This window comes from Narcine bancroftii, chromosome 2, assembly GCF_036971445.1.
Source record: "Narcine bancroftii isolate sNarBan1 chromosome 2, sNarBan1.hap1, whole genome shotgun sequence".
Taxonomy (NCBI): Eukaryota; Metazoa; Chordata; class Chondrichthyes; order Torpediniformes; family Narcinidae; genus Narcine; species Narcine bancroftii.
Window position 1 is genome coordinate 198195385 of NC_091470.1, and position 17269 is coordinate 198212653.

At 46.9% G+C, this 17269-nt stretch overlaps 2 protein-coding genes across 2 annotated transcripts in view; one reads left to right on the forward strand and one right to left on the reverse strand.

The window, feature by feature from the left end:
• chrne (cholinergic receptor, nicotinic, epsilon) overlaps positions 1 to 12145 on the forward strand; it is a 52317-nt gene extending 40172 nt beyond the window's left edge. Inside the window, exons 10-12 of the mRNA XM_069919978.1 lie at positions 7781 to 7988; positions 9159 to 9286; positions 11545 to 12145. Of these exons, the coding sequence (XP_069776079.1) occupies positions 7781 to 7988; positions 9159 to 9286; positions 11545 to 11709 (501 nt within the window). The 3' untranslated portion in view covers positions 11710 to 12145. The remainder of the gene's footprint in view (positions 1 to 7780; positions 7989 to 9158; positions 9287 to 11544) is intronic.
• The window catches only part of LOC138754944 (eukaryotic translation initiation factor 4E type 2-like), a 31221-nt gene continuing 25147 nt past the window's right edge, over positions 11196 to 17269 (reverse strand). Inside the window, exon 8 of the transcript XR_011351964.1 lies at positions 11196 to 13382. The gene's annotated coding sequence lies outside the window, so the exon portion shown is untranslated. The remainder of the gene's footprint in view (positions 13383 to 17269) is intronic.

Genomic DNA, 17269 nt, shown 5'->3' on the forward strand with positions numbered 1-17269 from the left:
GAGTTAAGGGTCAGGGGGCAAAAGTTTAGAGAGAGCTTTTTCACTCAGAGAGGGGTGGCTGAGTGGAATGACCTTCCAGAAGAGGTGGTCGCAGCATTTAAGAGAAGGTTGGATGACTGCATGGATGGGAGAGGGTTGGAGGGTTATGGACAGGGAGTGGGTAGGTGGGACTAGAGGAGATTACTTAAATCAGTGTGGACTAGAAGGGCCGAGATGGCCTGTTCCATACTGTCATTGTTATATGCTTATATGGAAACAAAAGGGGGGAGAATGGGAGGGGGAATGGAACCCCCTGGCTTTCTTCCCCGAGGTGGGTCTTGCATGTGGCTGGTTGAGGAACATGATCTCTCTGTGCCAACAGAAGTGTGGAATAGTTAGCGTAGAGGTTCAGATTCAGATTTATTGACAAGAGTATAAACATCGCATCACATATGACTCTGAGATTCCTTTTCCTGTGGGTGCAGCAGATTTACCACTAATTAGCAGTGCAAAAAAACCGTACACAGCATCAACATGTAAAAAAAATAAAGAAATGTAAACAAACTGACTGTGCAATTATAAAGAAAATCAATAAAGTGCTCAAGTCCTTAAACGAGCCCCTGATTTGAGTTTTTCGTTGAGGAGTCTGATGGTGGAGGGGGAGTGGCTGTTCCTGAACCTGGTTGTGCCAGTCTTGTGGCACCCATACCTCTTTCCTGGCGGCAGCTGGGGGTGCGTGCTGGGTGGCAATCACTGCTGCTCTCCGATGTCAGCGTTCCCCGTAGATGGTCTTGAAGGTGGGGGAGGGTTTTGCGTGTGATGTCCTGGGCTGTGTCCACTACCTATTGGAGGGCTTTACATTCAGGGGTATTGGTGTCCCCACACAAGACCGTGATGCAGCTGGTCAGCGCACTTTCCACCGCACCTCTGTAGAAATATGCCAGGGTTTCTGACAACCGGGACTGGATTTTGAATCCAGCGCTGCCCATTCAGTGGAAATTGCACTGACGGGCTGCATCATGGTCTGGTACGGGGGACACCAATCCCCCTGAGCGTAAAGCCCTGCAAAAGGTAGTGGGCACAGCCCAGGACATCGCGGGCAAAACCCTCACCCACCATCAAGAACATCTACAGAGGATGCTGCCGTCAGAAAGCAGCAGCAATCATCAAGGATCCCACACCTACCCAGAGCATGCTCTGATTTCACTGCTGCCATCAGGAAAGAGGTCTAGGTGCCGTAAGTCTCACACCCCCAGGTTCAGGAACAGCCACTCCCCCTCCACCAGCAGACTCCTCAATGACAAATTCAATCAGGGACTCGTTTAAGGACTTGAACTTTGCTCGTTATACACTACTGAATGTTTATATTTCTCTATTTGTAGAGGTTGTCTGCATCAGTGACAGAGGCCAACCATTTCAATTCTGCACCGACACGTCTGTCCATGGCCTCATGTCACAATACCTGTAAATTAGAGGAGCAAAATCTACTATTCCGTCTGGGCCCTTTCCAACCGGGTGGAATTAATGCCGACTTCTCCTGGTTTCTGCTAGCCCGCTCCCCCATCCCTCCACCTCCTTGCCCCCTTCCCTCTCCCTTCATAGAGCCATCCCCCCTTCCCCCCTGTACACTGCTGTGCCCTCCCTCCCTTCTCTATCTATGACCTCCTGCCTATGGGACCACGCTCCTCCCCCTGCCCCCACCCCTCCCTCCATTTCATTCGAGCACCTGCCGAGATTTCTCCATGCCTCAATGAAGGGCTCAGGCCTGAAATGTCGGTTCTGTATCTTTACCTTTCCTATGTAAAGGAAGGACACTGTTTAACCTGCTGAGTTTCTCCAGTGGTGTGTGTTTTGACTTCAACCACAGTGCCCGCTGATTTTTGTGATTTACTCTGGAGAACGCTGTTTTGCCGGGTTGTACTTGACAATAAACTTGAACTTAAACGCTTTGTTATGCTCATTGAAATAGCCACCTGGATTCGTTTTGTCTCTTCGACTCCACCCCTTCATAGACAGCAGACAAACTTCAAACAGTGTCCTCTTCAGACAACGATCCCGTTGATGGTGGTGGGTGGGGGGAGGGAGACTCCAGTGATCCTCTCTGGTCCTGTGGATTGACCTCTGATCCATTTCTCTGCACCAACCATGCCCCCACTGCATGCAGCTGGATGCTCTCGATAGAGCTCCTGCAGGAGGTTGATGTGACGGTGGCTGGTAGCCTTGACCGCATCAGTCTTCTCAGGAAGTGCAGTTGTTGTCGCGCCTTCCAACAAGTGGGGAGATGGTAGAGAATTAAGTCAAGTTTATTGTCATCTGATTGTACAAGTCCAACCCGACAAAACACCGTTCTCCGGTCATCGGTGCAAAACACGCAGATGCACACCCAAACGTAACACACAGACGGACAAATAATACAGGCACAGGACAAGTATTTCATCTAGACAAATAAATAACTACTGTTCTGTACATATGAGAGTTTCTGCAGGAAGACACAGTCAAGTTTATTGTTGTCTGATTGTACATGTACGACCCGATGAAACAGCGTTCCCCACCTGATGGTGCTGGCTCCAAAGACGCTGTCTGCGGGAGCGGAAGGGACCCTCAACTATTTTGCAGACACTCGTCACACCAGGATCCCAGTCGATCATGTCAGTGGGCGGTGTCATGATAATAAATATGCATGTGATGTATGCAGATAGAGGTTGAGCTATTAACCTGACAGGAGGTCAGAGGGCATGTGCGCGAGGTATGCAGGCGCGGAATGGAGGAATAATGGAAGCAGAGAAATAAATACACGCCGATGTTCAATGGGTAAATCATGCGTTGATGGTGTTATCAATTTCACATTTCGGACCACAAATGTGACATTGGCGACGAGGAGAAACATTTTAGATTTTGAATCTGTGGCTTTGAGTTGGAACGTTTCATCATGGCAGTCACTGGAGCTGAATTTCTAGCACTTCGCGGTATTCCTCATTTTGACCCGACAGGCGATGCAAGCACTGTGAGCGTGAAGTGGAAGGCATGGCTTGAAGAGTTCAAAGCTTACGCCGAGAGTCATGGCCTATTTCTCGATGGGAGTACGGCGGAGCAGAAAGCGCAGTGGAGGGCGTTACTTCTCTTCACTGCAGGACCTGCAGTTCGGGAAACTTTTAAGATGCTTTCGAGTACTGGAAGGAAGGAGGAATACCAGAAAGCTGTAGATGCATTGAATGCACACTATGTGGTGACACCGAATGCCACATTTCAACGCCATTTGTTTCGCAAAACAAAACAGGAAGATGGTGAAATGGTCGCCCAGTACGTGACGAGATTGCGACAACTGGCTGTTGGATGCAATGACGTGGCAGCTGATTTGGACAACCAGTTATTGGATCAAGTCGTGCAGCACTGCAGATCAGACAAACTCAGCAAGTCATGATTGAACCTGTAGAATATTCAACGCAATGGGTCAGCCCAGTAGTGATCATGCCCAAACCAAATGGTGACATGAGACTGTGTGTTGATATGAGGATGGCCAATGAAGCTATAATTCGAGAACGACACCCCATACCAACAGTAGAAGAAGTACTCCAGGAGTTGTTAACACCAGTCAGGTGTTCTCAAAAATCGATTTAAAATAGGGCTATCATCAACTAGAGCTGGACCCAGAATCCAGGGACATGACAACATTTGTGACTCACTGTGGATTCTACCGGTACAAGAGGCTATCGTTCGGCATCAATGCAGCTCCTGAGATCTACCAGTACAAAATCCATCGAGTGATTCAAGGCATTCCTGGAGTCGCCAACATTTCTAATGACATCATAGTCCATGCGGTTACACAGGAAGAGCATGACAGATGGTCGAGGCTTGTGCTATCCAGACTACAGGGGGCAGGCCTTACTGTGAATGGAGACAAGTGCCAGTTCGGTGTCTCAGAGATGGACTTTATGGGACACAGGCTTACATGGGAAGGACTGAACCCAGCAGATGCCAAGGTAAAAGCTGTTGCCGATGCACGTGAACCTCAGAATGCAACGGAGATGAGGAGTTTCTTGGGATTGGTCAATCATTGCGCAAAGTTCATCCCTAACTTTGCTACACTGGCAGAACCACTGAGGAAACTAACCAGGAAAGGTGTACCATTCCATTTTGGCCCTGAGCAGAAGGAAGCATTCACAGCTCTGAAACAAAGTCTGATGAATGCCGATACTCTTGGGTATTATGAACCGGATGCACCAACCAAAGTCATAGTGGATGCTAGCCCTGTTGGTTTAGGAGCCGTGTTGGTCCAGGTGCATGATGAGGGACCAAGAATCATTGCCTATGCCAGCAGATCTTTGACAGACATTGAAAGGAGATATTCTCAGAGAAAAGAAGCACTCGGACTTGTATGGGCCTGCGAGAGATTCCATGCATATTTGTATGGCATTGAATTTGAACTCATCACGGGCCATAAACCATTGGAGGTGATCTACGCTGCCAAGTCCAAACCGTGTGCCAGGATAGAAAGATGGGTGCTCAGACTCCAACCGTACAAGTACAGAGTAGTCCACATTGCTGGGAAAACAAACATTGCTGAGCTACTGTCCAGATTGTTGAAAGATGGATGCCCACAATCCAAGTCAGAACTGGGGACAGAAGCAGAGAGCTTTGTACGCTTCATAGCTATCCAGTCAACACCGGGAGCTGTGACAACGAGGGAAGTCGAGAGAGAGTCCGAACATGACCCAGAACTCATGGAAGTTAGAGAATGTGTCCAAAGTGGGCAATGGGACAAGGGCACTCGCAAGGCATATGTTCCCATTAGAGACGAACTTTGTTGCATCAGGCAGTGTGTGTTGAGGGATTGTAGATTGGTGATACCACAGAGGTTGAGACCGAAGATCGTATCATTAGCTCATGAAGGACACCTAGGTATTGTTGGTACCAAGCAAAACCTCAGGAGTAAAGTATGGTGGCCAGGTTGTGATAAAGACGTGGAGAAATTCGTCAAAACCGGCCATGGGTGTCAACTCACAAGTTGGAGTAATCCCCCAGAGCCGATCCGGAGTACGCAACTCCCGACAGGACCGTGGATCGATGTAGTTGTTGACTTTCTCGGACCTTTACCAACTGGCGAGTCAATCATGGTAGTGGTGGACTACTACAGCAGATACTATGAGTACTCTGTGATGAGGTCAATGACCACTGAAAAAACGATACAAGCATTGGCAGAGATCTTCGCGAGACATGGATTGCCTGTTACACTGTACTCTGACAATGGTCCACAGTTCACCTCAGAGACATTTGCTGAATATATGAGGACCACAGGCATCCACCATCACAAAGTAACTCCTAAATGGCCGCAAGCCAACGGAGAAGTAGAGAGACAAAATCAGTGCATCAAAAAATGACTACGGATCGCTCATGCAGAAGGACAGAACTGGAGAGAAGCATTGCTATCCTTTGTAGCTGTCTATCGGGCAACCACTCATGCAACCACAGGAAAAGGTCCAGCAGAAGTACTCTTCGGGAGGAAAATCCACACAAAAATGCCCGAACAGAAGGAAATCAGGGACGACCAGGAGATGAGGGACCACGATGCTGAAAAGAGGGCAGCAAAGCTGGATGCAGACTCGAGGCATGGGGCCAGGTACTCAGACATCATGCCCGGAGATAATGTTCTTGTGAGGCAAGAGAGTGGTGGTAAGCTACACACCTTATTACCATCAACCCTACACTATTGTATCGAGAAGCGGCAGTATGGTGATAGTCAGGTCTCCAGCTGGAGTCCTCTACAAAAGAAACATGTCTGGTGTCAAAAAGTACCAATCCAGAGCGGCACCGAGTGAAGTGGTTGGAAATCCAGTACGAGTTGCTCAACCTGAGGGACCAGACGACATTCCAGAGGTAGTTACCAGTTTTCCTGATGAAGTGGCCAGAGTACCAAAAACACCAGAGTCTGTAGCGAGCAGTGTTTCTGGTGCTGAGGGTGAGCAACCAAGTCATGACAGTAGCATTGCAGGAAGGCTGAGACGGGACAGTAGACCACCTAAGTGATATGAAGATTTTGTGCCATATTTCTAATTGTACCCGCATTATCATGAAAGTGAAAGTTTGTGATAGTTGGAATGAGTTCGGTGATATTCATACAAGATATACACTTAGATTGAAAGGTTAAGACACATGAAGAAAAAAAAAGTGCATTGATTCGATGGAAGCGCAGTAATGATACACGCCAAGGAAAAGTGGAAATCTGTGGTGATTGTGGAAAAAAAAGAGAAATAATGTAAAGGGTGTACGCCGAACACGAATGCGTAGATGTGGATGTCAGGAAGGAAACCATCGCGAAGTTGTGCTATGATTACCTGGATCATCGCTGTTTTGTTGTGTTTAGCGTTATTAGAAAAAGAAAACTGTGCGCCGAACATTTATTCTATATTTGACGCGGTTTGACTTTGGAACATCAGTAGCAGTAACCAACAATCAGAAGTATTTTGATGCAGGAAGAGGAATGATAAGGGGAACATTTGGACAGTGATTTTGATAAATACATCATAAAGTACATGTATGAGTGCTGTAAAAATTGCATTTTTGTTTTGGTCGACTCTTTGGTATTAAATGAAAAAAAAACGTATAATTTTAAACATTTACATTTTGCATATGAGCTGACCATTGTATTAGTATCACTACAGGAGAAATGTTGAGCCATTATTACATTTGGATATAACATGTTTACGTTACATTTTGGGAAGAGGGAATTTGATGTTGCTTTTGTTGATTTGAAGGCAGAAAAATGCTATTGATAGTGTTAAAGTGTTTGCATTTAAACAGAAAGAAATTCAGCAATGTATTTTGTTCGGTGATATTCATACAAGATATACACTTAGATTGAAAGGTTAAGACACATAAAGATATAAAGTTTATTTCTGGTGAAAGGAGGGATGTCATGATAATGAATATGCATGAGATGTATGTAGATAGAGGTTGAGCTATTAACCTGACTGGAGGTCAGAGGGCATGTGCGCGAGGTATGCAGGCGTGGAATGGAGGAATAATGGAAGCAGAGAAATAAATACACGTCGATGTTAAACGGGTAAATCATGTGTTGATGGTTTTATCAATTTCACATTTCGGGCCACCGATCCTCTCTCGGGTCTCGTGTCCCTCCGATCTGATGCTCGACGGCAGTGGTCCCCAAACCATTTCAGGCCGCATCCCCCCCCCTCCCCTGGCCTCCAGGCCACATCCTGAGTGCCCACCCTCTTCATACAATGGCACCATGGTGAGGGAGGGGGAGACGTGTAGTGACAGCGCTGAATGGGGTGGGAGGGTTAGTTGCGACGCTGAGAGGGGGTGCGATGGTGGCGCTAAGAGGGCAGTGGTGCCACCTAGACCAGCTCTCCCGAGGACACCTTAGCGCCATTTATTATGCTCAATGCAGCCACCCCGAGTCTGGCCAGAAAGTTACGGCATCATCTTCTTCATTAAATTTGGCTGCAGACCGAATAATGACAAGATGGAAGATTTGGAATGCACCCCCCCTCCCCCCTGCCTTTTCCCTCACCGTCCCCTTGCATCTTTCCACCGTCCACTTCGGGAATCGCACCTTGACAGCCACTGTGATGGAGCCGGCTCTCGACAGGACTTCTCCAGACGGCGGCCGTGCCCGCTTCAGCCTTCCCAGGAAATGCTGATGAGTGAGGTGAATCCGTCATGGGGGGGGGGGGGGGGGGGAGAAGAAGCAAGATGTCCAAAGGGGCGCCCGTATGTGATCCGTGGATGGTTGTCTCTCATTGTCAGGCTAATAGCGGTGAATTTCGTGTTCCGGTTGTAGGTCTTCCTGGGATTTCTGCCTAAGTATCTGGGTATGCATTTAGAATCCGCGGCGGAAGAACCAGAAAAACCTCAAGCAAGACGGAGAAGTTCCTTTGGGATTATGATCAAGGCAGAGGAATATATTCTCAAAAAACCAAGGAGCGAGCTGATGTTCGAAGAACAGAAAGACAGGCACGGTCTCAAGAGAGTCAACAAGGCGTCCTCAGGTAAGAATCTAGACATACAGCCCTTGAGCCCCAATCCACACCCATTGCCCTGGAACCCCACGCAGGCACGGCTGGGGGAGAATGTACAAAGACCGTACAGACAGTGGCGACTTTGAACCCGAGTGGCTGGCGCTGTGACAGTGTCCCGGCCCACTAAATGGTCCAGAGGGAATCGTAAAGGCCTGCAGGACCAACGTGATGCTGGAGCTCTAGCCGGTCCCGCAGTGCTCCTAGTGGGGGTGGGGGGGGGGGGGGTGATGCCGACGTTTCAGGCCTGAGCCCTTCTTTGAAAAATAGGCAGGGAAATCTCAGAGTAGAGGCAGTGCCGGCCGGGGTAGGAGTCCAGACCAACCCAAAAGGATATGATAAGAGGAGAGGTGAGAATTTTGTCCCTGCGAGAAGGAGACAGTCAGGGAGCCAATGGAAACTTCTCTGAGATTCAGTGACTTGACATCATAGACACAGCCAGCACGGCCTTTGCCCTCCTCTGGTGAGTCGAGTGTGAATCACATTGGAAGGTTAGGAGTCACATCCACTGTAGGTCACGGGTGATATCAGTGGAACGGGCGGAACAGGAACCGTGTACATTCTCCCGTGTCTGTATGCGTTTCCTCTAGGTGCTCGCCCGTCCGAGCTCCCGACACCTCGGCAGCCTCACAGAGCAACCATTCATATTATAACCATCTTACAACAATAGTATAAAAATAACAGTGCACTAAAAGTCAGGCTGTGTCTGTGGTTTATTGATCATTCAGAAATCTGATAGGCGGAGGGGAAGAAGCTATCCTCGTGCTTGTCTTCAGGCTCCTGGACCTTTCCCCCAATGGGAGCAGAGTGGAGAGGGCATGACCTGGTTGGTGGGGGTTCTTGAGGATAGAGGCTGCTTTCTTAAGATGCTGCCTCATGTCGATGTCCTCGATGGAGTGGAGTCTGGGGCCTGCGATGCCGCAGGTTGAGTTCACAACCCTTTGGAGTTTACTCTTGACTTGAGAGTTGGTGCCTCCGTATGCAACTGGCCAGAATGCTCTCCACGGTCCACCTGTAGAAGTTTACGAGAGTCTACGGTGACGTACAAATCTCTTCCAGACACTTCACCAAATATGAACATGTTGACCCCCAGTAATTTTGCACAAAGAGTAATGTTTACATTTCTAAATTGCTCTTGCGCAGATATTGACATTGGAACGACAGTCGACCTCTACAAAAATCTGGCTAACTTCGCCCCAGAGATAAAATCCTGTGTCGAAGCTTGCAACTTTATTGCTAAAAGCACTAGAGAAGCGAACGATTCTGGCTCCGTGAGTACTGGCCTGGGTCAGAGTGGGCCACACAAGTGTATTCGCGGTTTTAAATTCCTCTCGAGAGTATGAAGCCCTGGCTGATGTTTCCACAAGGCCATGTGCCAACTGTCAAACCAAGCCTGAAGTATTTTCTCTTTCTCTCGTTATGCAATTACACCTCTGTTCACCTGTCAGGAAATCCCCTCGGTATCAAACAACTAATTTCTAAATGTACACGAACAGGTTAGATACGCCATTTGGGTGGCTAATGCTTATTAAACATCATTATCAACAAAGCCCTTCAGCTCTTGATGCTGTGCCGACCCATATATTCCCACCAAAAAAAAAACAAAGCCCTCCATCCCTCGTAACCCTCTATTTTTCTTCAATTCATGTGTCTGTCTAAAAGCCTCTTATACACTCCTAATGTTCCAACCACCATCCCCTGGCAAGGCATTTCAGATACCCACAACTCTCTGTGTAGGAAACTTAACCCCCCCACCCCCCCCTCACCCAATGTTTCCCTAAACTCCTCCCTTCCCTTTGTATGGAAGCCCTCTGGTGTTTGGTACTCCCGCCCCAGGGAAAAGGCACTGGCCACCCACCCTGTTTACGCCTCTCATAATATCCTCTCACTCTTCTGCGCTCCAAAGAGAAAAGCCCCGGCCCTGGTCACCTTGTCTCACAAGACTTGTTTCCTAATCTGGGCAACATCCTGGTGAGTCTCCTCTGCCCCCTCTCTATCGTCGCCACATCGTGAGGTGAGCAGAACTGAACACAACTCTCACACTGTGGCCTCACCGGAGATCGGTAGAGTTGCAACACTTACTGTTTATGGCCCACTTCTTCTTCACGTAAAGGTGGAGATGAACATAGGATACTACAACACAGTACAGGCCCTTCGGCCCTCGATATTGTGCCGACCCATATCTACTCCCAAAAATAAAACTAAACCCTCCCTACCCCATAACCCTCTATTTTTCTTCCATCTGTGTGCTCATCTTAGTTTCTTCAATGCCTCCTCACCACCCCTGGCAAGGCATTCCAGGCACCCACAACTCTCTGTGTAGGAAACTTACCCCCCTCACCCGATTACTCCCTAAACTCCTCCCTTCCCTCTGGTGTTTTCTACTCCCACCCGGAGGAAAGGCACTGGCCGGCCACCCTCTCATAATCTTGTAGACCTCTGTCCTCCTTCGCTCCAGAGAGAAAAGCCTCAGCCCTGCTCGCCTTGCCTCATAAGGCACATTCTCCAATCCAGGCAACATCCTGTTAGGGTTCAGGTTAAGCAGAATCAAGGTTGCATTGTTGTTGGCCTTGCAGGCTTTTCGGCCGACAAAGTTTTGCCGACCTTTAGACCCTGACTCCCACATCACCCTCCACTTTAAATTCCCTCATAGGCTTGTCCAGTCGCCCTTTGGATTTCCCCAAAGTACTTGCCTCCACCACTGACCCAGGTCGTGCATTCCACACACTCTCTGGTTAAAAATCCTTCCTCTAATCCAGTGGTTTTCAACCTTTTTCATCCACTCACATCCCACCTTAAGTAATCCCTAAGCCATAGATGCTCTGCGATTCTTAAGGGATTGCTTAAGGTGGGGTGTGTGGGAAGGGAAGGTGGAGAACCACTGCTCTGGACCCAATTGTTACTCAAATATTTGGCTTGAGAAAAATTGGCCCATTTCCTTTGGAGCCCTGAAATGGTGCACATAATGAGTCAATTAGGGATGATTAAAACAGTGGTTTTCAAACTTTTTCTTTCCACCTTTAAGCTCTCGTGTATCTTTGCAACATAAAGCATTCTGTTTGATTGGCTGAGATCCCCCAGTATTTCACTGTGTTTTCACAACAACTGCAGTCTTTTGTATTTTACTCCCCAGCTTTTTCCCTCTCCCCAACTCTCTCTCACTCCAACTCTCTCCCCAACTCTTTCACTCCAACTCTCTCCCCAACTCTCTCTCTAACTCTCTCTCTAACTCTCTCCCCAATTGTCTTCCCCCAACCCTCTCTCCCTAACTCTCTTTCACTCCAACTCTCTCTCCTTAACTCTCTCTCTCACTCCAACTCTCTCTCCCTAACACTCTCTTCCTTTTCTGCCCTTTCTCTCTGCCCAAAGCATTCTCTCCCTCCTTCTCTCTCCCTCTCTCTCAAGGGGCACTTTAATCAGCAGGGATAACTTTAAATATATGTGGATCCATATATTTCAGAGGAGGGCTCAGTTAAATGGCTGCAAAGCTCTTTGAGCCATGGAACTTATACTACTTTTTTTTTGGCAGGAAAACGAAAATTGGTTTCTGATTGGAAAAGTCATCGACAAGGCTTGCTTCTGGATTGCTCTTCTACTTTTCAGTATTGGCACCCTGGCAATCTTCCTCATGGGACACTTCAACCAAGTACCAGAATTCCCCTTCCCGGGGGACCCCAAGAAGTACGCCCCGTAGTAGAATTGTTCACCCATCCCCTTCCTAATCCCAGTTCACATCCAGAATCATTTCTGACCTCATTATGTTTAATATTTTCAAATATATATAAATGACTGCACAGCAGCTGTAAGCCAAGGGGCTTTAGAAAGTCATTTCCGCGCAAAGTCTTGGCTTTTTGCTCCTTCAAGGTGATTGAGTCTCAGTGTTTGGCAGCGTTTGAGGAAGGAGTGAGAATGGGGTGATTTGCAAACTACCCATGGTCAACTTTAAACGGGTTCTTCTGTGAAACATTTTTAATAAAGGACAAAGCCTTCCATCACCTGTCCACAATTTAAAAAAACATCAAGGACTATTACTTGTTTGTTTCTGTGGTTGTTCTGTATTCTTCAATGCTGTTTTAATTATGTTTAATGTACAGATACAACGTAAATTATTCTCTTGTTCATTCATCGTTTTTACTTTTGCAGTCCTGAATATGATTTATGGAGCTGAGTTGCCCTGTCAGGGTTGTCATGGGGCATACCATATATGTCAGTGGACAAGATGGAATTTCATTTTGAATATTTTATTTTTTAAAACCACATCCATGTAGACCGGGGTTCTCCACCTTTTACTTTAGACTCACATCCCACTTTGAGTAATCCCTCGGCTATCGGGGCACTGTGATTAGTCAGGGGTTGCTTAAGGTGGGATGTGCGTGGGAAGGGAAGGTCGAGAATCACTGCTCTGGACTCAATCACTGAAATATTTTGCTTGGAAAAAATTGTCGATGGCCCATTTCTTGAAACTGATCACATCACGAGTCAACGAGGGACGATTAAAACAGGGGTTTTCAAACTTTGTCTTTCCACCCACATCCCACCTTAAGCAACCCCTTACTGATTACAGAGCACTGATGGCAGAGGGATTACTTAAAGTGAGATGTGGGTGGAAAGAAAATGGTTGAGAACCACTGCTCTAGACACAATTGTTACTGAAATATTTTGCTAGAGAAAAATTGTCATTGGCCCATTTCCTTTGGAGCACTGAAACGGTGCACAGAACAAGTCAATGAGGGACGATTAAAACAGGGGTTTTCAAACTTTTTCTTTCCACCCACATCCCACCTTAAGCAATCCCTTACTGATCACAGAGCAGCTATGGCCTAGGGATTGCTTAAAGTGGAATGTGAGTGGGAAGGAAAGGTTGAGAACCACCGGTCTAACCACTAATATTACCCCACAAAAATAACATTGAGTCCTGTGGGAGTTTTACCCTTGATAGTTTCTCCAAATTTTTTTTTACCTCTGGCCAAAAAGGTTTGACTCCTGGGACACTCCCAAGTAGAATGCAAAAATGAACCAACTTCCTGATCACATTTAAAACATAAATCTGATAACATTGGATTCACCTTTTAACATTTTTTGTTGATATTTGAACCTTAAAAAATGTCACCCCAAAACTAGGGGCTGTTTTATAGGCCAAGTACAAAATCAGAACCTTAATATCCTGTGTCCCCTGTGGCGATGGAGAACAGTATAACACATGCACATAACTCCAATGGTCCTACCACGAAATATTTTTCTACTGAAACTTGCATTTGGGAAGCTGGATGTGACATGTTGAGAAGAGCATCAGGTTCTATGGGTTCAGAGACGAGTCTGGACACAAGGGTTACAGTCACATGTAACTTTCATGAACACACGCACAATCTAGAGAAGAGCGTGGGAAAACAAATAGGGGAAAACGTTAAACGGTGCACAATTACTAGTTCACATAAAGGACGATACAGACATTCACACACTATAATCAAGGGTTCTACCCATGCTCCCGGACACCTGATCAGTGGCAGCGCGGCACTACAGCAAGGTTTGCTACCGTCACAATATCACAGCTCAGCTACCCGCAACCTGGTATGGAGCAGTGTCCGGGGCTCGAACCATGAGGCAGAGAGAGCGACTGCGCTGCGCGTGCCTGTTAAGTGCAGGGCCATTCTGTGCGCCTAGCCCATAATGATGCTAAGTGATTTGAATTAGCCAACGGCAAGGTGTGCACTACTTACTTACTCTTGACCTTGACTGACAGATGATGTGACTTCCGAATAAGTTTCAGACGGGGAGGACACGTGACCACCCACAGTACACACATTCCAGACGGACAGGGAGCCAATGCTCCACACACAACATAATGTTATATTAAGGCAATAAAAATGTATTACAAACATAATGGCAGAGCAAAGGAAGCTAGCTGTCACCGTTTGCAAAAGCTGACAGGATTTCTTGAAAAGGCTGAAGTTTTCACTCCTAAATGAACAGCAGCTCTCTCTCTTCTCTCTCTCTTTCTGGGTGAACATTCATATCCAGCTGTAGTCAAACCCTGTCATGGCTCTAACTGACAAATGAAGCTAGTTTTAAGCTGAAAGTAGTAGCAGGGGCCCAAGGATCACAGAAATTGTGTAAGAATGTGGAAGAACTGAGAAGAATGGCATGAGCTTGGAGATTCAAGATTCAATTTATTATCACAGTAATAAAACAGTGTCATATTGCATGAATTTTTTTTTGCCTGCTGCAAGCCAGACAGATTCGCAGAGTCACCGAATGTCCGTAGATTCGCCTCCAGTGCTTCCACAGCCACAGAGTCCAAGCCACTGGCTGCCTGAGCTCCAGATTTGAACCTCCAACACGGTCAGGAACCCCTCAGCACCTTCGGCACCCTGTCGAGTCCTGGTTCTGATGCCTGGTACCCTTTCCGTCCAGTTCAAGCCAGTCTCCGGCGGACCACAGGCTCAGCGCGAGTCTCCCGATGGCTGTCTCCAGCAGCCTGTAGTCTCAGCGGGTTCCTTGCCTCGAGCCGCCAGCAGCCCTGCCGCTTGCGCTGGCCCCTCAGATGCAAGGCCCCCTCGTTGGTCCACCGCTGCGGTCGCTGTCCCCGTGGGTCGTCTCCTCCACTTCTCCCTCCCAGACAGTGCATGATCTTCCTGTCCTCTGGTGTCCCACTCCAGTCGACTTCCTCCCCAGAGTCTGCAGCCCCTTGTAGTTGCTGTGATTAATCGGACACCCTTCAATCCTGAAGTTTTGCCCTCTTGGCATAGACTCTCCCAGTCGACATTGTGACAGAGTATTTAGTTGTTTGGAAGGAATTGTTAGAGCACGTTGCACACAAACATTTTAAAACACATAATTTTTGCAGAGGGCTATTTTGCAGAAACCATCAAAGTCGCAACGTTCAACAGTGTGCCTGGGAGAGCACATGATCTTTGCAGGCAGGGGAGAACAGCTTTGCTCTCAGAGAGCATTAATACTAACTTCCATGCACAGTTCAAGAATGGCCTGCAACCAGTGAGATTGGACTGTGATCCAAAGAACTTTTCTACACATATACACATTACACACACCTGCACTTAGAGGGAGGATTAAGTAGGTTAAGTAAGTTGATAGTAGTAAGTTAAAGTTTGATTCTGTTTTCTTGTTCAAATATAATTAAAAACTACTTTTGTTTAAGTACCTGGTGGATATCTATTGCTGCTGGGTTTTGGGGTCCTCTGGACCCTTAACAACATCTACATCTACTCTGTCCACACCTTTCAACATTCAAAATTTTTCAATGAGATCCCTCCTCATTCTCCTAAATTCTGATGAGTACAGGCCAAGAGCTGTCAAACGCTCCTCATATAACCCTTTTGTTACCAGAATCATCCTAGTGAACCTTCTTCGAACTCTCTCCAATGTCAGCAACTTTTCTTAAACAAGGAGCCCAAAACTGCTCACAATACTGTTACCAGCCCAAAGGACCCCAAAACCCAGCGGAGATGACCCAGCAGCAATAGATATTCACCAGGACAAGTAGTTACTTAAACAAGTTGTTTTTAAATATTTTTAAACATGAAATCAGAATCAAACTTTAACTTATCTCTATTAACTTAACTAACCCAAATTAACCCCCTTCTAAGTTCATGTGTATGATGTGTGTGTAAATTTAAGAAAAGTTATTTGGTTCACAGTCCAATCTCACTTCTCATTCCTCCAAGTTCACTGGTTACAGGCAATATTTATACTGTGCACAGAATTTAACATTTATAAAGTTAAACAGGCTTTGGTGCTTGTAAGGTATTCCTCTCGAAATGGATGCCGGCTCTGCATTTGCCTTCAGCTCTTGGTGATAAGGTAATCCAAATGCCCAAAAGCATTCTGGGTACAATTACTGTTCCACGTCGTTCTCAAAGGCTGATGTTCCCCAAGGTCTTGTCACAAAGAAGGCTCACCAGCAGCTGCACTTTGTGAGGAGTTTGAGGAGATTTGGTCCGTCACTAAAAACATCTGCAGATGCGCTGCAGAGAGCATTCTGGCTGGTTGCATCACTGCCTGGTACGGAGGCACCAACTCTCAGGGTAAGAAAAAAACTCCGAAGGGTGGTTAACTCGGCCTACGACATCACGGGCACCAGACTTCACTTCATCAAGGATACCTACAAGAGGAGGTGTCTTAAGAAAGCAGTCTCTGTCCTCAAGGACCCCCCCCCCCACCTTCTAGGCCGTGCCCTCTTCACTCTGCTACCATCGGGGACAAGGTCCAGGAGCCTCAAGATGAGCACTCAGTGGCACAAGGACGGCTTCTTCCCCTCTGCCGTCAGATTTCTGAACGAACAATAAACCAAAAACACTGCCTCACTTTGCCTTTTTCTTGCACAATTAAAAAAAATGTATTTGCTAAGGTGAGGGACGGCTGCGCAGAATTACTGTCCACAGTCTAAACGCATGCAGCTTGCTTAAAAAACTTGGGTCTAATTCATCTCTTTCTTCCCATTTGCCCCCAACTTACCACTGTACAATATTCTGCACTTAAAACCTGAAGCTCTGGCCTCGAGCCATATTCCTCTGTTGTGCGCGATGTGGCGAAGGCTAGGGAGAAGTGGTGGGCAAAACGGGGATTAGAACCATGGAACGTTACAGCACAGAAACAGGCACTTCGGCCCTTCTAGTCTGTTCCAAACCATTTTCTTTTTGCCTAGTCCCACTGGCCTGCACCCATAGTCCATACCCCCTCCAGACCCCTCCCATCCGGGTACCTGTCCAAATGCAGAAGTAAAATCACTGAAGTGTGAAAGATGAGCATTATTTGGGAGAAATGTGGTATTTGTTTATTGTGACCAAAGATTGTGTTAATATTTTTGGGGAACACTGGCATTGAAGTGATTTTGTTGTGAACAAAGGGTTCATTTGTTAACACTAGACACCATGTGCATTATTTTAGTGTAACATTAATGTTCCGTCTATGCCAGCGTATAGGACAATGGCCGAAATGTAAACATGACACCTCAAAATCAGTGTCGTCCTATATGCTGGGTCTAAAATACGACCCTTGACAGTGAAGTCTCAACTCCACTGCCATCTTCCCACTGGCTCTGACGCAATCTCCGACATATGCCCTGTTTAGTTATCAGCGAAACCTCAATGCTCCCCCCCGCAGTGTTCAACTGCCTTCAGCTCTGAACAGCCTGTTCAAACGGCCTGTTACGGGGACCCAATGGTGGATTATTTTAAAATATCCAAATAACAAACATTACAACCTTTACTGGGTATTTTGGTAGGAAAATATTGTGA